Source organism: Mus caroli, unplaced genomic scaffold (assembly GCF_978045245.1).
Source record: "Mus caroli unplaced genomic scaffold, Mus_caroli_1 scaffold_6, whole genome shotgun sequence".
In the NCBI taxonomy this organism is placed as follows: Eukaryota; Metazoa; Chordata; class Mammalia; order Rodentia; family Muridae; genus Mus; species Mus caroli.
In genome coordinates, this window is record NW_028227261.1 from 16,216,723 (window position 1) to 16,239,281 (window position 22,559).

The following is a 22,559-nucleotide window of genomic DNA, read 5'->3' on the forward strand; positions in this document are numbered from 1 at the left end:
CGTCATTGTCACCAAGGATTTTCTCATCTGTCTCCTGACTGTCCAGTCCAAAGGAAACTAACTCCCAGTTCCCCAAACTCAAAGGCAGCCCACGTGCCCAGAAATATGAGGGTCCAGGCTGACCTGGACTATGAGAGGATTTCTGGTGGTGGATAAAAGCCAGCGTTTGCTCGGGAATCTCTGTAGCCACTTCTCACCTACCAGGAGTCATTTTCCTTCCCTCTGGCAGAAGGGACATGGCACTCCAATTAACACGGACCTGTGTTGCCCATCAGCATAGCAAGATTTGCGTCGATCCCCAGGCTCCCTCAGTCCTTGCTTACAAGTGCTTCCTATGCATGGCAGCCCCCTGCCTCTGTGCTCCCTCCCAGTTACTCACCCAGCTATTCCCAGCTGCTGTTGTTCTCACTCCAGTCTCTCAGTCTCCATCCCTGCTGGTCTCCCCTTTCTCACAGATGGCCGAGTTCAGTCTACTTTTCCCCACTCGGCTCTGCACTCTTTCAGATGCCTCTGGCTGTTCTCTCTCTCACATCTACCCTAAGAACCTAACCACAACCGGGAGCCGCCCTGTGGGCAGTTTCTCCACTGCGTCCCGGCAGACCCATCTGATGCACTGACCACCCTGCATCCTTCGGGTGTTCTGAGTGCTGCTGTGTGAGGATGGCGGCGGCTGCTGCTGCTGCTGCTGCTGCTGCTGCTGCTGCTGCTGCTGCTGCTCCTCCTCCTCCTCCTCCTGCTCCTCCTCCTCCTCCTCTTCTTCTTCTTCTTCTTCTTCTTCTTCTTCTTCTTCTTCTTCTTCTTCTTCTTCGGGCAGACTTGCTTTGACTGTGGAGAGAGCATTTGTGCTTGATGCTTTTTGTAACTTTAATTTTTTATTTTTATTTTTTAGACAGAGTCTTTCGGTGTAGCTCAGGCTGCCCTCACAATCCTCTTGCCGTAGCTTTCTAAGTGCTTGGATTCTAGGTGTGTCTCACCTTAGTGGGCTGTATTGGGGTCTTTTGCTTTGAAGGTTACCAGAGAGGGAGCTTTTCTGAAGAACGCAGGGCCTCGTGCAGGCCAGGCAGGTGCTGGGTATGCTCTGTGCCTCCAGCCTGCCTTCTGACTCTCAAGAGGGATTGCAACTCTTTTTGTTTGTCCTCTTTGGAATTTAAACTGAAAATACTCCAGGGTCAAGGTTGTTTGTTTCCCAAAACTGAGACAGTGCTCTTAACCACTGAGCCATCCCTCCAGCCCCATTTGTTGTTTTTTGAGACAGGGCTCTGTGTAGCCCTGGCTGTCCTGGAGCTCACTCTGTAGACCAGGCTGGCCTCGAACTCAGAGCTCCACTGTCTCCCGCCTCCCAAGTGCTGGGATTAAAGGCGTGCGCCATCACAGCCCCGCTGTGCCTTTCATTCAGCTCATTTCACCTAGCATACCTTCAAGGCGCACTCACCGTGTTCTGTATCACCCCTTTGTAAAGCTGAACAATCCGTGATCATTGTTGTTAGGTTGGGACCGAGCTTGCTGTGATCACTCTGGTCTCAAGCTTGCAATAATTCTTTTGCCTCAACCTCCCCAGTGTTGGAACGTTACAGCTGTGCCCAGTTATAAAGATACCTGTGTTGTGTGCCTGATTCCTCCAGGCCCCCTGCTTCCTTCCTTTGATTTTATTTCAGCAGATCTGATAGGGAGGCTAAAACATGCATGGCTTAGTGCTCTCATGTCCCTCGCATGCAGCAGTGCCGAGCTCAGCAGCAGGCTCAGGAGGGCCTCGCACTTCATCTTAGTGTCTTGTGTTGCTGGAGGTTAAGACCCAGGTCTTAACTGTTCTTCACTGCTGAGCGGCACTGTACTCAGCTTTAGGTTTTAGTCTCTTGCTTATTACCCAGCTCTCTGTGATGAACTATTTCTATATTTTACATAACTTCCAAAGATAATCATAAGCGTAAAAAAAACCAGCTGCAGCTGTCGCTGCGTTCTGAAGAATGAAGTCATGGTTACCCTTTTGTGAGAGCTAAGTGCACACTTTTAAACAGCACTTTCTGCTAAAATAAGTTACTCGGAGTCTTTGGGCTGGGGATGCAGTTCAGGGTCTAGTACCTGCCCAGTGTGTGGGAGGCCCTGGGGTCTGTCCCCAGCACCTGGCACAGCACAAACCCTTCACCCTGGGGTAGAGGGTTACTGTTTGCCTGTGTAGCAGGAATTACTACATGGAGCTGCTTGGTTTGGTCTCACATACAGCTTTGCGCTTCTGTGAGTTCCTCTGACTTCCTCCCCATTCTGTCTTGGGTGGCCGTTATATCTGATTTTCCTCAGTAAAGTCTGGAATGTCATTTCCATCCCTCAGGCCACCTCTGCTCTAACTTTGCTGAGTCACAGCTGGCTCAGGGCTAAGGTCATGCTAAAGAAACTTGGAAGACGGGAAGACAGCATGTGAGACCCCTAGAGACTTCCATTCTTAAGAAACAAAGGGAACTCTTCTTACTGTGTGGGATGCCTGGGGAAAGTAAACTAGAGCGTACGCTCCCTTGCAGACATTTGAAGGGCCCAGGTCTGTGGCAGGAAGTGTTTCACATCAGCTGACCCGTGCCGTCCGTCTCCAGGACCTTCCCACATTTGCAAACTGAAATACTTTTAAAAAAATGTTACATTTGTTTATTTTATTTTATTTTATTTTATTTTATTTTATTTTATTTTATTTTATTTTATGTGTATGGGTATTTTGCCTGCTTATGCTTGCACACCGTGTGTGCCTGATACTCAGAGAGGTCAGAAGAAAGCACTGGATTCCCGGGAACTAATTTATGGATGGGTGTGGGCCATTATGTGGATATCTGGAATTGAACCCAGGTCCTCATCAAGAGCAAGTGTTATTAACTGCCGAGCTGCCTCCCCAGCCCTCCGAGCTGAAATGGAAAGGTAGTATCTACTGCCGACGGTTTCTGGGCTGGGACGGTGACACAGTCCGTAAGCTTGCCTTGTAAGCACGCAGATCTCAGCTTTGGATCCAAACATCCATGGCACATGTGCAGGCAGGAGCTCTAGGGCGCGCTGGCCAGCCACTCTAGCAGAATCCGCCAGCTCCTAGCTGCAGTGGGACCTGCCTCAAAAAATAAGGTGGAGAGAAATTTCGAAAAGCACACCATGCCACTCCCATGCGTGTGGGTCCATGTGACTGTGTGTGCACACACTGGTTCTCTGCCTAGGACTTTGACTACTCTCAGTGTCTAGTATGGGACCATGTGTCCTCTAGGTTCCTCACATCATAGATTGTGTCAGGCCGAATTTACTCCCTCCTTAAGGCTCAACAATAGCAGTAGTACTGTGTGTGCCCATGCAACTGTCTCACACTTGATTTTAAGTGCTGCGTGTGGGTACATGGATGCCCATGAGTCTCTTGTCCAGATTTTCTGGTGCATGCGCACAGTGGAAATGTTGGGTTATACAGTGTTAAATTTGGGGGGACATGCTATACACTTCTCCCAGTGACGGTGCTATTTCACCTGCCCCAGCACCTGCACAAACGGCCCCAGATTCTCTACATTGTGATTGCTGGAGACAGAACAACGTAGCCCAAGCTAGCCCTAAACTCTCCACATTCCCGTCTCAGCCTTCTAAGTGTTGGGCCTACACCTGTAGTAGCTCGTGGTTGAGGCTGGAGAAATGCTGCAAGTTTAAGACCAGTATGGCCTACAGAAAGAGAAGTAATCCGTCACATGGGTTTTGCTGTCCTTTGTTGTTTTTGGAGACAGGTCGCCCATCCTCCGCTGGCTTGATTTCCGACTGGGTGTGATCAGTGCTGTTTAGGGCTTTCCGTGTTCTTAGTGTTCGTTAGTTCCAGTCCTTTGAGGGTTTTGGGATCCCTCCCCTGATTGTTTGAATTGTATCGAAAATATCTCGTTCACGAGCTGTATTAGTCGGGTTCTCTAGAGTGACAGGGTTCACAATGAATCTGTACACAGCAAGGGACTTTATTAGAGTGACTTCCAGGCTGCTGATTCAGTAATGGCTGCTTGAGAAGGAAAAGTCCCAAGAATCCAGCAGTTTGTCAGTCCGCAAGGCTGGAGCCTTCGCTGGTCTTCAGCAGACGCTAGAATCCTGAGGAAGTGGGTAGGCTGTGGTGCCAGTGAAGGAATGGACTTGTTGGCCAGGCAAGAGCAAGATGGCAGAGAGCACAGGTTTCCGTCTTCTGTGTCCTTCCTTCCATAGGCTTCCAGCAGAAGGAGCAGCCCAGGTTAAAGTGTGACTTCCTGCCGCAGGAGCTACGTTAAATAAGGATCTCCTGCTTAAGATTAAATCCTATCATAATTAAGCAAAAATCTCCCCATTTTTGGATTTTAGTTAATTTCAGTGTAGGCAAGTTGACAGCCAAGAACAGTCATCAGCAGGGCTGAAAAGAAGACAAGTGGTTCAGCGGCAGGAGGGCGAGCTGGCCCTGCAGAACACTCAGGCTCAGTTCCGAGCACCCAAACTGCACAGCTCGCAGCTTCCTGGAGCCTCACGAGATCTGACATTTTCTTCTGGCTATCTCAGGCTCCTACACACACGCAGCATAAATGTGTGCTTGTGCCACACACACAAACACATGTGCACACACATAAATAGAAATAAGAATAATATTTGAAATGTTACTCATTAAACAAAATAATCCAGTAACTTGGATATACAATGTAGGTACTAAGTTTTATTTACCTTTCTAAAGTATGTTCTTTGTGTGCCTGCTTACATGTGAAACCCAGAGGACAGCCTGTGATCCTTCCTTCTTTTCTTCCACCATGTGTTGTATCAAGCTGGCAGCAAGTGCCTCTACCCACAGTGCCACCTTACTGACTGTCACTATTGAGCTTTGAGGGCTGGGTATGGTGACACGAGCCTTGAATCTTAGCACTCAGGAGGAGGCAGAGATAGATGGGTCTCGGAGTTGTTCCAGGACAACCAGGGCTACACAGAGAAACTATTTTTTTTTTTTAAAGTAATTATTGTTGTTGTTGATGTACTTTGGGGAGGAAAAACATCCGGGGCCTTAAGTCTTTGGCTTGAATGGAAAAAAAAAAGCTTACTACAGAGTCCATATTAAAATGATTGGACTGGTTTCCATTCATGTCAACCCTATTAGCAGTGCTATTTATTTTGCTCATTGTTTCAAAATGATAAAATAATTTTATCTGCACGCTGCATGTGGTGGTACACAGGTTGGTGTTGGGGACAGAGAAAGGTGGATTTCTTGAGTTGGAGGCCAGCCTGGTCTACAAAGTGAGTTCCAGGACAGCCTGGGCTACACAGAGAAACCCTGTCTGGAAAACCCACAAACCATCTGCAGCGTTTCTTGGCCTTGCTATCAATAGAAGGAGAAACCGTGCATTTTCTTTTTCTGGTTTGCTGTGATCAGCTGACGCCAGCATAGTTTGAGGCCCAGCTTTCCCTTCAGTCTAGAATTAGAAGTTGACCTGGAGGAAGAATGACTTCATCTGAGAATGTCTTCGTCTGTGCCCACACTGGCATGTTTGTGTGCACAGTCCACACACACATACATTCCATACAAAAAAGTGTAATAAGACAGTATACCTTGCCCTTAACTAGAGACTCTGATGTGGAGAGATGGTTAGTGCTGTTGGGTCGGAAGGTTCTGAGAAGGAACAACTAGGAAGATTGGTGGCCCACGGGGATTTCCCAGGAGTGGTCCTTAGTCACACGAAGAGTTTGAAGCCTACGTGGATTATGTAAGTCCTGTCTCAAAAAAGCAAAATTGTTGAGTTTAATACTGTATATCTGTATCTCCAGTACTCTAGCTTGCAGGGAGTTAGTGAATTATAGTCAGTCCTGTACTGTGTGAAGAAACCCTGTCTCAAAAAAGAGAGGGGGAGTTTCTCTTGTGCAGTGATGCGTTTTGTAATAGCGACAACTCTTCTGTGTCTGAGGGGAGCATCGAGGACTGCAGTCACGATTTGAAGTGTCTGATGAAAAGGTGCACTCCCCACTCTCCCTCCTGATTCTAGCTCATGAGTTAGGTAGGAGAAAGAAGTGATTGGTTTTCCGAAGAGAAGTCTTTTAAAAGCATTGATTCAGAGGTGGGTACCGTGGCATGTGCCATCCTGACCTACAGAGTGCGTTCCAGGGCACGGCTAAGGAGAGAGGCTCTGGCTTTAAAAACAGGTGATGGCGGTGAAGGCCTTTAGTCCCTGCACTTGAGAGCAGAGGCAGGAGGATCTCTGTAAGTTTAAGGTCAGCCTGGTCTACAGTGTGAGTTCCAGGACATCCAGGGCTGCACAGAGAAACCCTGCTTCAACAAAACAAACGCAATTATTGCTTCAGATTCTATCTCATTCCCCGTCTCAACAATGCAAACAGACAGACAGACAGACAGACAAACTGGAAGACAAGGCAGCTTGGTAAGTAAAGGAGCTTGTGGCCAAGCCTAATGGCCTGAGTGGGTCCCAGCGCCTCCAGGGAGAAGCTGCCCTCTGACCGCCATACGCACAGCCAGCCTTGAGACAGAACAGAAGCAGTCACTGCCAGGCTTCCTATAATGTTCACGCTTAAGCTTTCCATCTTAAAAGAAAAGAAACCTTTTCAAGGCCATCAGGAAGAAAAACGTTACTTCGTTATATAAGTAAGCAGTATCTTCAATAGGAAACTGTTGTCATGGAAACTCACATTAACTAAGATCCTAGCTTTTTAACTAATGATGCCTTTATCGGTAAAAATATAAGTTCATCGAGCAACACAAGTCACCACAGGGTGACCACAATATTGAATACACTACACGATGTCATCTGAAATGCCATCTGATCCCAAAGTAACTATTGAGGGAAACATTCTCATCCCAGTGTTATGTATATAACCTAAATTCTTTAGCAGTGAAGGGATACGCAAACCCCAAGTGTAGTCTGCGCAGATCATGGACACTGCTAGGTCTAGGCAGATCTACATAGCAAGATGCTCTCTTAGACAGAAGCAGCCACTAAACATGGATTGGGCTTTGGAAATGAGCAGGCAACCACAGGTTACACACCAGGTCACATTAAAGACAGTGTGGGGGAGGGGTCGACGGGATGGTTCAGTAGGTACCTGACACCCTGAATCCGCACCTGAGAACCCTGTGGCAGAAGGAAAGGACCAGGCCTGTCGAGCTGCCCTCTGCTTCCACAGGCACGGACCATGCATGGCATGTGCATTCAGAAGGCAGAAGCAGGTGGATCTACATTAATGCCCGCTTCCAGACTAGCCAAGGCCGCACAGTGAGAAACCAGCTTGGACAGAACAAAAACCAACACACAGACCCTAAGCAGATACTACCTGTCTGGTGTAGTGACTCGAGAGGGGGTGAATTCCAGTGGAGGCTTGCCAGTGAGTGCCAAGCCAGCGGCAGCCTCAGCCAGAGACCCTGCTGTTCATCTCCATGCCACTCCAGGAGCGAGAGGCCCGCTTCACCACCCCTGGCTTTCTTATTGAGCTTAAGAAAATATACCCTGGACTGGAGAGGTGGCTCAGCGGTTAAGAACACCAACTGCTCTTCCAGAGGTCCTGAGTTCAATTCCCAGCAAGCACATGGTGGCTCGCAACCATCTGTAATGGGATCTGATGCCTTCTTCTGGTGTGTCTGAAGACAGCTACAGCGAATGGGATTGGAACAAGAGCTGGGGAGTTGGCTCAGCAGTTAAGAGCACTGGCTGTTCTTCCGGAGGTCCTGAGTTCAAATCCCAGAAACCATTCAGTGGCTCACAACCATCTGTAATGAGATTGGATGCCCTCTTCTGGTGTGTCTGAAAACAGCTACAGTGTATTTACGTATAATAAATAAATCTTTAAAAAAAAAAACAAAAATTCCACTTTATTAAGTGTCACTTCCCCCTTTACCCACTGAGAAGGCTCAAGTAAGTTGGTGCACTTGATCCTCAGTCACTCAAGTGTCTAGAAGGAAAGTGATGGGCACACTTGTGCTGGAGACTGTCCTTTTTAAGGACAGACAGTGAGTACTCTTACCAGTGCCATCCCTAGCTTGAAATTCAAACTTGAAATGTACCAAAATCTGAAGTTCTGGGGCCAGCATGACATCACATGTGGAAAAGTTTGTGCTGTGACGTTTGTTTCATGCATAAAATTCTTAAAAGTCCTGTATGCTGTCGTCTTGAGGCTGTGTGTAGCATCTGCTTGAAAGGTGAACGCTGTGTTTGCCTTGAGTCACGTATCTGTAACAGTCGCAAGAGCTTAAGTGACTGTCCAAGGTGTGCGGTGCCCCTGAACCAGTGTTCAGGCTCTTATCTCCAGAGCCGACTCAGTTGTCCCATCACAGTTGTCACTGTTGATATTCTAAGGGAACCACATACAGGGATGTGTTTCTTTGCTTTTTTGAGGTAAGGTCTTGCTGTGTAGCCCAGGCTAGTCTGGAACTCTCAAATCTTGCCACCGCCTCTAGGACGTAGGGTGACAGATACAGTGACCTGAGAGGGTCGTCGAAGCTGCAGTTGCCTTTTGGTGCCCTTGTTGGTGAAAGAAGGTTAGCTTTTCTTTCCATACTCAGCCAGTGTGAGCTGCTCTCTGCTCCTCTCCGAGGACCGAGTGTGGACTCCAGAAACATTGGCCTCAGCGTGGCCCCATTAGCTTAGTTGTTGCCATTTTTCATTGTTCACGTTTCTCCTTCTGTTTGTCATTACTAAGGTCTGTGTCCCCCGTTGTGTGTTTGCTGTTCTGATTGCAGTAGTGACTCCAGCAGCACGGCCAGTGACGACTCTCCGGCCCGCTCTGTTCAGTCGGCTGCAGTCCCCGCACCCACTTCCCAGTTGCTTTCGTCCCTTGAAAAAGATGAGCCCCGGAAAAGTTTTGGGATCAAAGTTCAGAATCTTCCAGTACGCTCTACAGGTAAGTTTTATATGAGTGCAGTTTCCTCTCAGCTGAGGGAGATGGCTGCATTCACAGAGGAGCTAGAGTGGGCGGGGCAGTTTAAGTCCTGCCTCTGTGGCTCATTAGCATTTGATGCCACAAACAAAAAGCAGGTGAGTATAAAAAACTGTACAGGGCTTATTTGCTAAGCATTGAGAGCAAGCTCATCAGCAGGAGAAGGGAGAAGAGGGAAGTCATGCCGTGAGGGAAGCAGGCAGGGTCAGCGTGGGACATCCTCAGGCAGTCAGTGGTCATCATGGGAACGATCCTCAGGCGGTCAGCTGGCCACGGTAAGGAAGCAAGGCTCAGGGCCAGCAGGCTTAGGATCCGCATTGTATGCAGCAAGATAGAAAGACAGAAGCAGCAATTGGGCTTTGGAGTTGAAGCTCAGAATAGCAGGCACAGGAACTGTAGTGTTTTATTTATGGGCAACACACATGCACACACACACACACACACACACATACACACTCACACACGTACATGAATATCACAGATACAGGCAGAGCATGGTTTGCTTTTGAAGTAAATACTTTTCTAGATTAAATATTCTGGTTTGGGGGAAGCAGGTAACATGAGAAGATGTGCTTGTCTTGTTTGACTCTGTAGACACAAGCCTTAAAGACGGCCTTTTCCATGAGTTTAAGAAGTTTGGCAAGGTGACGTCGGTGCAGATCCACGGGGCCTCCGAGGAGAGGTACGGCCTGGTGTTCTTCCGGCAGCAAGAGGACCAAGAAAAAGCGCTGACCGCATCCAAGGGGAAGCTCTTCTTCGGCATGCAGATCGAGGTGACTGCATGGGTAGGACCAGGTGAGACCGCAGAGTTGGCTTTCATTCAGAGCAGCTTGCCGCCCACGTCGGTTTGTGAGTGGTGCTTAGGGCTTGGCACTGTCTGCTTTCATTTCTTCATTTACTGGCCCAGTGTCTTAGTCTTTAAAGGGTAGCAGCGCTCGTCGGTCGCTGGGTGGGGTGCTGGGAGAAACCCGTACCTTTCAGAATCTGATTGCAGCTCAGGCCACATGGGGACTCAGCCTTCCCTCAAGGATGGGAGTGATTGACATGTAAGAGTGAGACCAGAATTAGCCTGCATGTTAATATCATTTGAGGGAGTCATTTGCATTTTGTCCAGCATAAATTAAATCTGCTATTTTAGGTGACTATTACAGATTTTGGGTTATCTCATTACTGGATCAGAGCCTGGACCCTGGAGGCAGCCTTAAGCTAGGCTCAGCCATCATCCCCGGAACCTGAGTTAGTGTGAACGTGAACAGCCAAGGGTGCTTAGTGTGAGAGCCCCCATCACTACTCTCGCAGAGACACTGGGGTTGATTCTCAGTACCCACATGAGGCAGCTCCCAACATCTGCGTCCTCTTCTGGTCTCTGGGCACCACATACACACGGCACACATTCACACACATAAATGGTGAAAACTTTAAAAAGAAGTGAAAAGCAGAGAAGGGAGACAGCACAGTATTCAGTGACTGCATCAAGGAGACCACGAATACCCCAACACCCCAGTCTTTCTTCAGGGTGGTGACATGAGATTAGTGTTTAATTAGAGGATAGAAGGTGCATATTGTTACTATAGTCATTGGTGGCGAAAGTGACGTAAGTGACAAAGGGCATGCTCTGGCTCGCAGTTCTGCTGTGCATCTCGGGGTCGGAAGAGGCAGTCGGGAGCTGCTCATGTGTATCAGCGCCTGAATGCAGTTGCCACCCACATTTAGGGTCACCTTCCTACCTCTGTTTCCCTACTCTAGAAAGTCGTCACCACACATCCACATAGTTCCATGATAGTTCTAAGGTCCTCTCAAATGACAGTCAGATGAGACATCATACCAGAATCCAGAGGACATTCTTTGTCTCATTACCCACTGAGTTGTAAGTGTGCTGCCCCAAATCATACTCAGCTAAGAACAGCTCACGAGCTCTTTATTGTTTTGTTTTCTTGAGACAGAGTCTCACTGTGTAGCACAGGCTAGTCTAGAACTCACTGTGTAGTCCAGAATTCCCTTGAACTTAGGGTAGTCCTCCTGCCTCAGCCTCTGGAGTGCTAGGTTACAAGTGAGCGTCACCACAGGTATCAGGGGTTCTCCTTGGATTGCTGCGGACATTATACAGCTCTTGAGAAGTCCTCAGTGTGTACCTAACTGTGTAGGTCTGAAGCGATCATCAGTCAGCTGTTGACTAATGAAGCTATAACTCGGGGGCATCTGTGTAAGATGGCCATCTTTAAGCTTGTGAGGATAGTTTAAGATGGATTAGTGTAGAAGGCCTTCTAATCTTAGTGTGTAGCGTTCAAAAACAGTTGGGTTATTACTTAAAGCTTATTACTTATTATTATTTAAAGCAGGCCAACCTCAAAGTCAACATCTGTTGCTTACAGTTCCCAAATGCTGGGGTTAGAGATGGGGGCCACCATGCTCAGTTTATCTTTTGTTTGTTAAAGACAGGGAGGGTTTCATGAAGCCCAGGCTAGCCTTGAATCTGCTTTGTAGCAAAGACTAGCTTCAGACTCCTGTTCCTCTGCCTCCACCTGCTGGGGTTACAGAAGTGTGTCTCCCATGCCTGGCTTCATTGCGTGTATGCGTGCATGCATGCGTATGTATGTTAGTGTTAGGATTGAGCTCAGAGTTTTGTGCATGCTACACAGTGCTCTACTTCTGAGCTATATCATCAGCTTGTCTGCATATCTTATTTTTTGTTTTGTTTTTTGAAGACAGGGTTTCTCTGTCTTCAGAGATCCACCTCCCTCTGCCTCCCGAGCTGGGGTTGCAGGCATGCGCCATCACGTCTAACTTTCTGAAACCTTTCGTTGTGTTGGGTTTGTTTTCCATTTTCATAAGTAGAGAACATGTAGTGCTGAGCTGTAACTGTTAAAGCCTTGAGTGCCAGTGTCTGCATTAATAAGGGGAGCTCTAACAAAGCTGGGATTACGTTAGATGTGGGAGCAAGGCTTTTCATTATAAAACAAAACGGAAAGAAACCTTACACAAGTTGTTAGGGACCTCATAACACCAAAGAGAGAACCCATGCATATCACTTGAGTCACTTTCTACACAGTTACTCTTACAGCTGAAAGTCTTTGTAAATTAATTATTTCAGGATCATATTTGCATGGGTCTTGTGCCTGCATATATGTCTGTATACCTGTATGTGCCTGGTAGTCATGGAAAGTCAAGGTGTTGGATCCTTTGGAACTGGGTGCTGGGAATTGAACCTGGGTCCTTTGCAAGAGCAGCCAGTGCCTGACTATCCCCCAGAAGTCTTTAGACATTTGAATTCCTACATTAATGAAGTGTACATGAAATGTATCATTAAAATCTTGAAAGTGAATGAAACTAGCCAATGAATTGGAGCTGTGTGTGTAGATTATAGAGTGTGTTTAGATTATAGAGTGTGTGTAGATTAGAGAGTGTGTGTAGGTTATAGAGTGTGTGTAGATTATAGAGTGTGTGTAGATTAGAGAGTGTGTGTAGATTAGAGAGTGTGTGTAGATTAGAGAGTGTGTGTAGATTAGAGAGTGTGTGTAGATTAGAGAGTGTGTGTAGGTTATAGAGTGTGTGTAGATTATAGAGTGTGTATAGATTATAGAGTGTGTAGATTAGAGAGTGTGTGTAGATTATAGAGTGTGTAGATTAGAGAGTGTGTGTAGATTAGAGAGTGTGTGTAGATTATAGAGTGTGTGTAGATTAGAGAGTGTGTGTAGATTAGAGAGTGTGTGTAGATTAGAGAGTGTGTGTAGATTATAGAGTGTGTATAGATTATAGAGTGTGTGTAGGTTTTTTGTTTGTTTTGATTCAGGGTTGCCCTGTGCAGCCCACAGTTGCCGAGAACTCACTCTCTATATAGCACAGGCTGGCTTCGAACTCTCAACTCTCCTGGGTCTGCCTTCTAAATGCTAGGATTACAGGTGTGTAGTACCTGAGTCTACCCCTGGAGCCCTTGTAGAGGTGAATGAGAGAACCCACAGATGAAAATAGTCCATTGACCTCCATTCACACGTCCCCGCACTCACATCATGTACGTACACTGTAATAATAAATGTATCCCTGATCATGGTGTTGCACACCTTTAATCCCAGCACTCAGAAGGCAGAGGCAGCCAGATCTTTGAGTTCAAGGCCTGTCTGGTCTACATACAACTCACAGAATTATCTGTGTGTTGAAGGCCACCAGAGACATGGTGGAAGCCTGTTTCAAAACAAACCTGAACAAACAAAGCCCTTTCTTATTAAATTTCTCTGTGTGTGAGAGGGAAATGTTCAGTTTGTACATGTTTCTTGTTTTCTGAAACAGTACCTGCTGTGTGCAGCCACTCCAGGCCTTTCAGTGTTGTTTCCTGACTGCAGAGGGTACAGGCCTGTCCACCAAGCCCAGAATGACATAGTTTGCCAGTTGTATATTGGAGAGTGTATTAAAGCATGCTGTTCTGCTCTGCCCCATCCACTCACAGAAACAGAGAGTGAAAATGAGTTTCGGCCCTTGGACGAGAGGATAGATGAATTCCACCCCAAAGCGACGAGAACTCTTTTTATTGGGAACCTTGAAAAAACAACTACTTACCACGACCTTCGAAACATTTTTCAGCGCTTTGGAGAAATTGTGGTATGTTGCTGTAGCGATGATAAAATGCCATAGATCTGTGTGGAACGTAAGCACAGGGCACAGAGTGGGTGTGGGTATGTGGTATTTAAGGATAAATTCAGATTTCCCCCGTGCTCTGCTCTTTTGCCCTCTAAGCTTACCTTGAACTGATAGTGTTTCCCCAGCCTCTTCAGTATTGGGAGTCGGGGTGTGAAACCTGCTTTCCTCCCATTTAAAAAAAAAAAAAAAGAGAGAGAGAGTGTACGTATGCGTGCTTTGCCTGTATATATGTAGTTGTCTGTACACGATGTGTCTGTGCACTGTAGAGGTCAGAAGAGGGCACCGGACTCTGGGACTGGATTCCCGGGTGATCTGGAGCTGCCAGGTACAATTAGAAACTGAAGTAGGTTCTCTACTAGAGCAACCAGTGCTCTAAACACCACGCCATCTCTCCAGTCCCTTTTAAAAAAATTGAAGCCGGGTGTGGTGGCGCACGCCTTTAATCCCAGTACTTGGGAGGCAGAGGCAGGTGGATTTCTGAGTTCGAGGCCAGCCTGGTCTACAAAGTGAGTTCCAGGACAGCCAGAGCTATACAGAGAAACCCTGTCTCCAAAAACCAAAAAAAAAAAAAAAAAAAAAAATGTCTTGCTGTGTAGGCCAGCCTGGTCTACAGAGTGAGTTCTAGGCTAGCTAGGCTATAGGTTTTGAGGTTAATTTGTTTTGTATTTGTGACATGTAATTATATGTCCGTGTGTATGTGCCGCTGAGGCCAGAGGTATCAGAGACCTTTGGAGCTGGAGTTAAGGTGGTCAGGAGCAGCCAGAAGTGGGCGCTGGGAGCTGAACTCTGCTCCTTTCTTAACGACTGAGCTCTCTCTCCAGCCATAGACTCTTTTCCAAAACCAAACCAAACCAAAAAAAACTTTTATAATTTCAAGTGGCTTTTCAAAATTGTTATTTGGTGTTTTGTTTGATTTTGTTTTTGAAGAAGGGAGGCTGGAGAACTGGCTTAAGAGCACTGGCTGTGCTTGCAGACGACCCAGGTTCCATTTTCTGTACCTACCTGGTGGCTCACAACCCTCTATTACTACAGTTCCCCTAGGAGCCAATGCCCTCTTCTGGCCTGTTGCAGGCCCTGCACACATGTGCTGCACAAACACACATGCAGGCAAAACACAACATATAAAATAACACTTAATAAACCTTTGAGAAAAAGTGAGAGATTGGTCCCCTGTATCCCTCTCAGCCCTTGAATGGCAGAGATGGCCTTGAGCATCCAGTAGCCCCTGCCTTCCTGAGTTCTGGGAATGACAGCGTGCGCTGCTGTACTCTGTTTTCTTTCTCTTTCTGTTCTTCGTTTTGTTTTGTATTTTTCGAGGCAGGGTTTCTCTGTGTAGCCCTGGCCAACCTGGAACTCACTCTGTAGACCAGGCTGGCCTCGAACGCACAGAGATCTACCTGCCTCTGCCTCCTGAGTGCTGGGATTAAAGGTGAGTACCGCATGCCCAGCTCAGGTATTGCATTAAAGGGTTTGGCTCTACTAAAGCTTTTTTGACCATGCCAAAGGGAATTACCTCTAAGTAGTTCACTAAGTAGGTAACCTTTTCTTTGTTAAGAATTTCTTTTTGCCTGGATTTGAAATTTGAATTTTTTTTATTTTTTTATTTTTTTTTTTGAGTTGCACACGGTTGCTTTTCTCCAGGAGCCTTCCGTGGGCTTGCCTGCATTAAATGTGGCCTTTGCACCTGCAGTTTACAGTGTGTGTGCGTACATGATCCTCTAAGCAGTCACTGAGAATCGACTTGTAGTCGTTCTCCTTGGCTTCTTGTTGCCATGTTGCTGAGTGGTACCACTGATGGCTCTTTCAGGACATTGACATTAAGAAGGTGAACGGGGTGCCTCAGTACGCGTTCCTGCAGTACTGTGATATCGCCAGTGTGTGTAAGGCCATCAAGAAGATGGACGGAGAGTACCTTGGAAACAACCGCCTCAAGGTGAGTGGCTTGCGTGAGTCGGGGGCGGTTGCTGTTTGATTTGCTTTAGGCCTGCAGGGCCTTACTATTTTCGGGCTGCAGAAGGACAGTTACACTTATACATTGATTTGAACACTTGAGGGCATGGCCCATTGGCAGGTGACACATGCTAGTGCGTGTGAGCTCCTTGATTCAGTAGCCCAGTTACAGCACGCATGTACCCACACACAGCTGACTCAGCATTTCTCTAGAAGTCTAGCTCTTTTGGAAACTTTGTAATTGGATAGTAATTATGATCTGTGGTGATAGAATTTTCCCTTTTAATTTCAGCTGGGTTTTGGGAAGAGCATGCCTACCAACTGTGTGTGGTTAGATGGGCTTTCTTCAAATGTGTCCGATCAGTATTTAACTCGGCATTTCTGCCGATACGGACCTGTGGTAAAGGTAGGTGCTTGCGTTTGACTCTGTTTTCTTAATATTCTGTCCTTCGGTTTCTCTTTCTGTTGTTGATGTTTCCTTTTCTTTAATACTGTGTGCCTTAAAATGCTCTTCAGTGGGTCTGCAGAGATGCCCAGTGCTTACAAATGCTTACTGCTTTTCAAAGGCCCCAGGTTCAGTTCCCAGCACTCAGGCCGGGGACTCAGCCCTGTTTGTGACTCCAGCACCAGAGATCCAACACAGTCTTGGGTTCTGCAGGCACCTGCACACACGGGCACACACATAGAGAGACACATGCGTACCTTTTTAAAAAATACATTTAGATTTATGGTCCATTGGGTCAGGCTCTGGGTTTAGTTACTAGCTCTGCAATCATCAACAGTGAAGCTGTTTCTCAAACAGGCAAGATCCTAGGAAAGGGTTAGACTCCTTTATATATAGTTAAGTAAAATAGGATTTTAGGGACTGGAGAGATGCCTCAGTAGTTAAGAGCACTGACTGCTCTTCCAGAGGTTCCCAGAACCACATGGTGGCTCACAATTATTTGTAATGGTTTCTGATGCCCTCTTCTGTTATGTCTTAAGACAGCCACAGTGTACTCATAAAAATAAAATAAATTTAAAAAGAAAGGATTTAACAAAGTACTTTGCTTACTCATGACATACGTCTCTTATCGCAGTTTTAAGATATGAAAGTCTCATACAAAAATAATTACTTGTCGGGGCCGGAGAGATGGCTCAGCGGTTAAGAGCACTGATGGCTCTTCCAGAGGTCCTGAGTTCAATTCCCAGCAACCACATGGTGGCTCACAACCATCCGTAATGAGAGATCTCTAGAAGATGCCCTCTTCTAGAGTGTCTGAAGACAGCTACAGTGTACTCACATATAATAAATAAATAAATCTTTTTAAAAAAAATAGTTACTTGTCTTTATACTAGTGGGCTTTCAAATCAAATATCTGTATGTACTGTTGACCAGTGGAAACAGGAGAGGTCGAGACATTCATAGGGAGTCTGGTTTGGACTCGGTGACATACAGACTACAGTCCGTGACAAACAAGTTTGAAGTAAGGGCTGACACCTGCATTTGTCCTTTGACCTCTGCACACAGACTGTGACACACACAGGCCAGTCTCCTAGCCAGACATGGTGGCTCATGGCTGTAATCTCAACATTAGGTAGGCTTAGGCAGGAGGATTGCCACAATCAAAAGTCTGCCCTGTGCTACAGATAAGACCCTGTCTGAATTATTAACAGCACAGGGCGGGGGGTAGCTAGAGGGGACGAGAATTTACATTCAAACCAAAATGGAGTCAGATGCTTCCCTTCACCCGGCTGTTGTGGTGCTGGGGACTGGACACTGGGTCATGCATGGCTAGGCAAGCTCTCTGTCTGTGTGTTTTGTCCATAGATTTGACCTGTGTTCAAGTACATAGAGCAGAATTAGCACCTGACCAGGGTTTGCCAGGCAGCATCTGTAAACAGCAGGAAGTGTCTCAGGCCAATTCTGTGGTCTTACCATTACTTTGAGCCTTAGCTAGAAGAATGGTCTCCTTACAGTGAAGACAGTAGGAAAACAGTAAAATACAGAAAGATAAAGGTGTGAGAAACGTGGAGCCTCAGTACCACGATTCCCGTGCCTCTTCACGCTGAGCTTAGTGTGTTTATTAAGACATGCCTCTTCTGGAAAAGCCCGAATTTTTCTAGAATACTCTAAACACAGTACTTTTTCTTAGTCGCAGGCTTTTGTTGGGACTGACACACAGACCAGCAGATGAAGCTCCTGATTGGTTGTTGTGTTGTTTTTTCCAGGTGGTGTTTGACCGCTTAAAAGGCATGGCTCTGGTTCTCTACAGCGAGATCGAGGATGCACAGGCGGCTGTCAAGGAGACCAAGGGCAGGAAAATTGGTGGGAATAAGATTAAGGTGTGCACAGTGACTAACAAAGGCCAGAGGCTGCATGCGCCTATGCCTTTAATGTGAAGGTCCACATAGCATGACATGCAACAGAAGCAACAAACAAAATCTGTTCAGATCTCTATCCATATTTACCTTCGTAGGTGACCAGCATGGAGTGCTTTATAAAACATGCTTTTATTTGCCCTCAGAGTTTAGGAGAAATATTAGAATTTTCTTGCTGGCTATTTGTGGAAAAGATATAAGCCCTTCTCGAAGGCTTTCTCCTTCCCTGAGTGACAGGTGTTCTTACCTGTACTCTTGGTCAGGACCCCCCTGCTTCCCGTTACACTGTGTGTCTGTATGCCTGTGGCTCATTTAGTCAGTCAGCTTCCAAAAGGAAGCTACCTATGGCTGTGTGTGTGTGTGTATGTTTGTATGTGTGTGGTATTGTTTAGTTATAAAAGCTTTCTATTCACTGGTTGTTTGGCATAATTATGTATTAAGAACTGACGATTAGACTAAAATATAATTATATTTTGGCACTAGGACATAAAAGTGATGCTTGGCAGCCTGTAACTGGAGCTGTGTTGTCCTCTGTGTCCTGCTGTAATGGTTATTCTGTCTGCAAATTTACCTGCACTGCAGCTTGCCCGTTGATGATAGACTGCCCATCTGATTGTCCCAAGCATTTGCCTACTCAGATCTCTCTCTCTCTCTCTCTCTCTCTCTCTCTCTCTCTCTCTCTCTCTCTCTCTCTCTCTCTCTCATTTTTTGGTTGTTTGCATTGCAGGGGGAGGAAGTGTGTGTCTCGGCCATGCGGGAGGGAAGGGTCGCACTGTGTGGCTGGCCCCAAGCTTGTGATTGCTACCATCCTGTCTCAGCCTCTCCTTGGTTTGGGGATTGCATCAAGTCCAGCCCTCTCACTCCTGATTGGGCTCTGGGACCTTAAAATGTATCTGTCAATATTTGTATAAAATTTCAGAGTCTTATATTTAAAAAAAATACTTCTCTTAAACTTCAAAATTGGCTGGGCATTGAAGAGCACACATTTTACATCCCTCCCATAGCTTCCCCTCCCTCCACCCAACCCAGTCACCGCACAGAAAGAGCCGGCCTCCTAGTGACAGCATGGCACAGGATACCCCGAGCCCAGGCACAAGCCTCCCATCAGAGACACTTCCACTCCCACTGTCAGGCGTCCCCAGACACCAAGCCCACGGCCATGACATGTATGCACTCAGAGTACTTGGCAGAGCCGTGGGGCCGTGGGCCGTGGGGCTCTGCGTCTGTTCCCGTCAGCTGCCACAGGCTTAGATAACAGCTGGATTTGGCATCCAGAGTAGAGCAGGAAATCATTAGCTATCCAGTCATTGCTGTGGGGGCAGGGCCCTGGGGGTCCCACCCTTAGCTCTAGGCCATCCTGCTTGAGCTTCCTCTGCATCCAGGCAAGGCAGTCATGGGCCTCAAATTAGACGAGTTAGTGGTTAGCCCTGTGGTGCACACCTTTAATAGCAACACTAGGAGGCAGAGGCCAGAGGAACTCAGAGTTCAAAGCCAGCCTGGTCTACAAAATGAGTTCCAGGTAGCCAGGGCTATATAGAGAAACCCTGTCTGAAAAAACTTCCAATATTGAAATCTGAAATTTCTCAAATACTGTTACATATTGTTTATGTTTGTTCTACATGTGTTCATCCTATAGTAATGGGTTACATTATACATTCTTTTTTTTTTTTTTTTTTTAAGGTGGACTTTGCAAATCGGGAAAGCCAACTGGCATTTTATCACTGCATGGAGAAATCTGGTCAGGATATGAGAGACTTCTATGAAATGCTAACAGAGAGAAGGTAGGTGTTTATTTAGGACCGCTGAGATAGATAGCCTGCATCCCTCAGTCTGGTCACTTGTTAGTGAGCTCACAGGATGGCGTCGGCCCATGGTTCCCACCTGTCAGTGCGTTGAGTTTTACACTGTCCCAGGTGACTTCAGGATGAATTTCCATGGTCAGATAGCTTTTCCTATGTAACCTGAGCAGTTCTCTATTGCCTGGCTGCTGAAAGTTCTTGTTTGACGTGCAAGGCATCACTTTTCAGTAGAATCAATTCCCTCTACTCCGTGATAAGGCAAACAGCCTTGAACTTTTTTCTGTAGGGGATGGATCCACCATGCTCAGTGCATTCCAGTGTTCTCTTTGGTTCCCCGCTGAAATGATTGAGATTCATAGACCCAGCATAATAAGTTGTTGAGGAATATGTGTATGTATGTGCGTGTGCGTGTGCGCTCTTGAGCATGGATATCACAGGCAGAGAAGTCAGCCCCGGCTGTCGTTTGTTAGGTGTCCACTGTGCTTAGGTATGGCTTTACTTTTCTGTCCTGCTGTGTTGGGCCAAGGATCAAATACAGGGCATTCATTATGCTAACCATGGACATTTTACTCTGGCCCCAGTTTGCTTTTTAAAATGTCTTCATACTGTGGGTTTTTTTTGTTGATAGGAGTTTGTTTTGAGGGGGTTGTTTTTTTGAGACCCTGTTTTGCCATGTAGCCGTGACTGGCCTAGAGCTCACTATGTAGGCCAGGCTGGCCTTGAACTCATATATAGCTGCCTGCCTTGGCTTCCTAAGTGCTGGTATTGAAGGCATAAAGCATGTGCCATCTTGTCCAGCATGATCCTGGGTTTTTAAAACATGACTTAGGATTTATCAGGTTTATACTGGTCGTCCTAGTACTGAAGAGGTTGAGTCTAGAAGATCCCGAGTGCAGAACTCACGTGAGCTACAGAGTTAAGAGCACACACACAAAGCAGGGCATGTGGTGTAGAGGGAGGGAGCAGCGTGCACCCTCACCACGGGTGTGTGGCTGTGAAAAGCATGGACTGGGAAGACAAGGGTGTAGGGAGGTGCACTCTACTGTCTTTATATTAGACAGGATAGACACACTGTGTCTGCTCTCCCAAAGGATCTCTCTCTCTCTCTCTCTCTCTCTCTCTCTCTCTCTCTCTCTCTCTCTCTCTCTCTCTCTCTCTCTCTGTGTGTGTGTGTGTGTGTGTGTGTCTAGTTGTAGATATGGTTTCTTTGTGTAGCTCTGCCTGTCCTGGAACTTGCTCTGTAGACCAGGCTGACCTCAAACTCACAGAGACCCGCCTGCCTCCTGAGTACTGGGATTAAAGGCCTGCTCCACCACTGCTGGGCTGTTTGTTTGTTTATTTATTTATTTAGTATCTTACTTTGTAACCCTCACTAAACCTTACTAGTCTGAAAGTTTCTATGTAGACAAAGCTTACTTCAGTCTCAGGGACCTGCTTTTCTCTTCCTCCTGAGTGCCGGGATCAAAGGTGTGCACTGCCACATCCAGCCAAAGATCCATTGTTTTAACTAACTAATATTAGTTTGTTACAATCAGCCAAAGTGCCGTAAGAGCTGCAGAGGGTGAGGTCAGAAGCCCAGGTCTGTGCAGTCAATGATAATACTTGCTCGAGTGAACGAGCCTCCCACCCAAGACAGAATAGCTTACCAAGACTGGCTTGTTAACTAGCGCATGATTACTTTATTATTGATTGGTTGTGGGTAGTCCTGAGCATATTGATTATTGATTGATTGTGTGTGGGTAGTACTGAGGATTGAAGCTTATGGCTGCCAGTGACACCTCCAGGTCTCTTTGAGTTTGTTGGCTTTGAGCTTACTCTGCAGCCTAGGCTGGCGTTGAACCTGTGGTTCTCCTGCCTCAGCCTCCAAGTAGCTAGGATGACAGGCCTGTCCTACACACAAGAGGACTGTTGATCTGTAACTGTGTAGTGTGGACGAACGTTTACTTTTGTTTATAGTTGTATCATTATCATCATAGTCTTATGTAGCATAGGCTGACCTTGAACTTGTGATCTCCCTGCCTCCACCTCCTGAAGTTACAGTGTGTACCACTCTGCTTTGCTTTAAAACCTTAGGTTTTAGCTTTCAGGAGTTTGGCATTGGGAACATTTCTTACTTAAAATTCTCTGGGATGCTCAGTAAGATGGCTCAGCAGATGTGACCCTTGCCATGAGGGCCTGAGCTTGAGTTTGATCCCTGTAACCCAGGTGAAGGGAGGACCGAGGCTGCAGAGATGACCTCAGACGTCACACACATCAGACACACAGCACAGGAAGTGTTTCGGGGAATGATTGTCAAGGAATCACGGTCCCTCCTGTGTGAGCATGTTCAGTGTCATGTTGCAAGGGCTCGTCGCTGAGTGACACTTGTTCTTAGTACACTGGGCAAGCAAGCGGCTCTAGGGAGTGTCTCCGAGCGCTCGAAGCCAGTCTTAATTTCTTAGCTGGTGATTTGAGGAAAAAAAATTTTTTTAAGTAAACAGAAAAGTTGAAGGTAATTTTGTCTTTAATTCTTTTTTGTGAACAGTGCATCATGTGAATGCCTGGTACCCACCTAAGTCAGAGAAAAGCCCTGGGTCCCTGGAGTCGGAATCTCAGTGGTTATGAGCTGTCTGTGGGTGCTAGGCATGGAACCCAGGTCCTCTGCAAGAACAAATGCTTTTAACTGCCAAGGCATCTCTAGCCCTGGAGCTAGTTAACTCAGTGTATCTAAAATGTTTTAACAGGGCAGGGCAGATGGTTCAGTCCAAGCATGAAGACTGGAGTGCAGATGCCCAGAGCCCACATAAATGCCGGTGGGTATGGTACCCTGCCTGTAATCCTAGTCTCGGGAGGCACAGAGGGCTCACCAGAGCTAGCTTCTCTGCCTGAGAGGCGCTGCCTACCTCAGTGATAAGGCAGAAGAGCTTTACAGGATGACTCTCAGGCCTCCACCACATGCATATA

The 22,559-nt window shown here is 46.7% G+C and overlaps 1 protein-coding gene across 3 annotated transcripts in view; it reads left to right on the plus strand.

Moving 5' to 3' along the window:
• Spen (spen family transcriptional repressor) overlaps nt 1-22,559 on the plus strand; it is a 69,645-nt gene that overhangs the window by 35,382 nt on the left and 11,704 nt on the right. Inside the window, exons 4-11 of one of the 3 annotated variants that reach the window (XM_021160274.3) lie at nt 8,678-8,838; nt 9,469-9,669; nt 13,316-13,467; nt 15,314-15,439; nt 15,749-15,862; nt 17,668-17,781; nt 19,498-19,598; nt 22,340-22,408. In XM_021160274.3, coding sequence (XP_021015933.1) covers nt 8,678-8,838; nt 9,469-9,669; nt 13,316-13,467; nt 15,314-15,439; nt 15,749-15,862; nt 17,668-17,781; nt 19,498-19,598; nt 22,340-22,408 — 1,038 coding nt within the window. The remainder of the gene's footprint in view (nt 1-8,677; nt 8,839-9,468; nt 9,670-13,315; nt 13,468-15,313; nt 15,440-15,748; nt 15,863-17,667; nt 17,782-19,497; nt 19,599-22,339; nt 22,409-22,559) is intronic. The other 2 variants (XM_021160275.3, XM_029475803.2) reach the window with 2 other exon arrangements.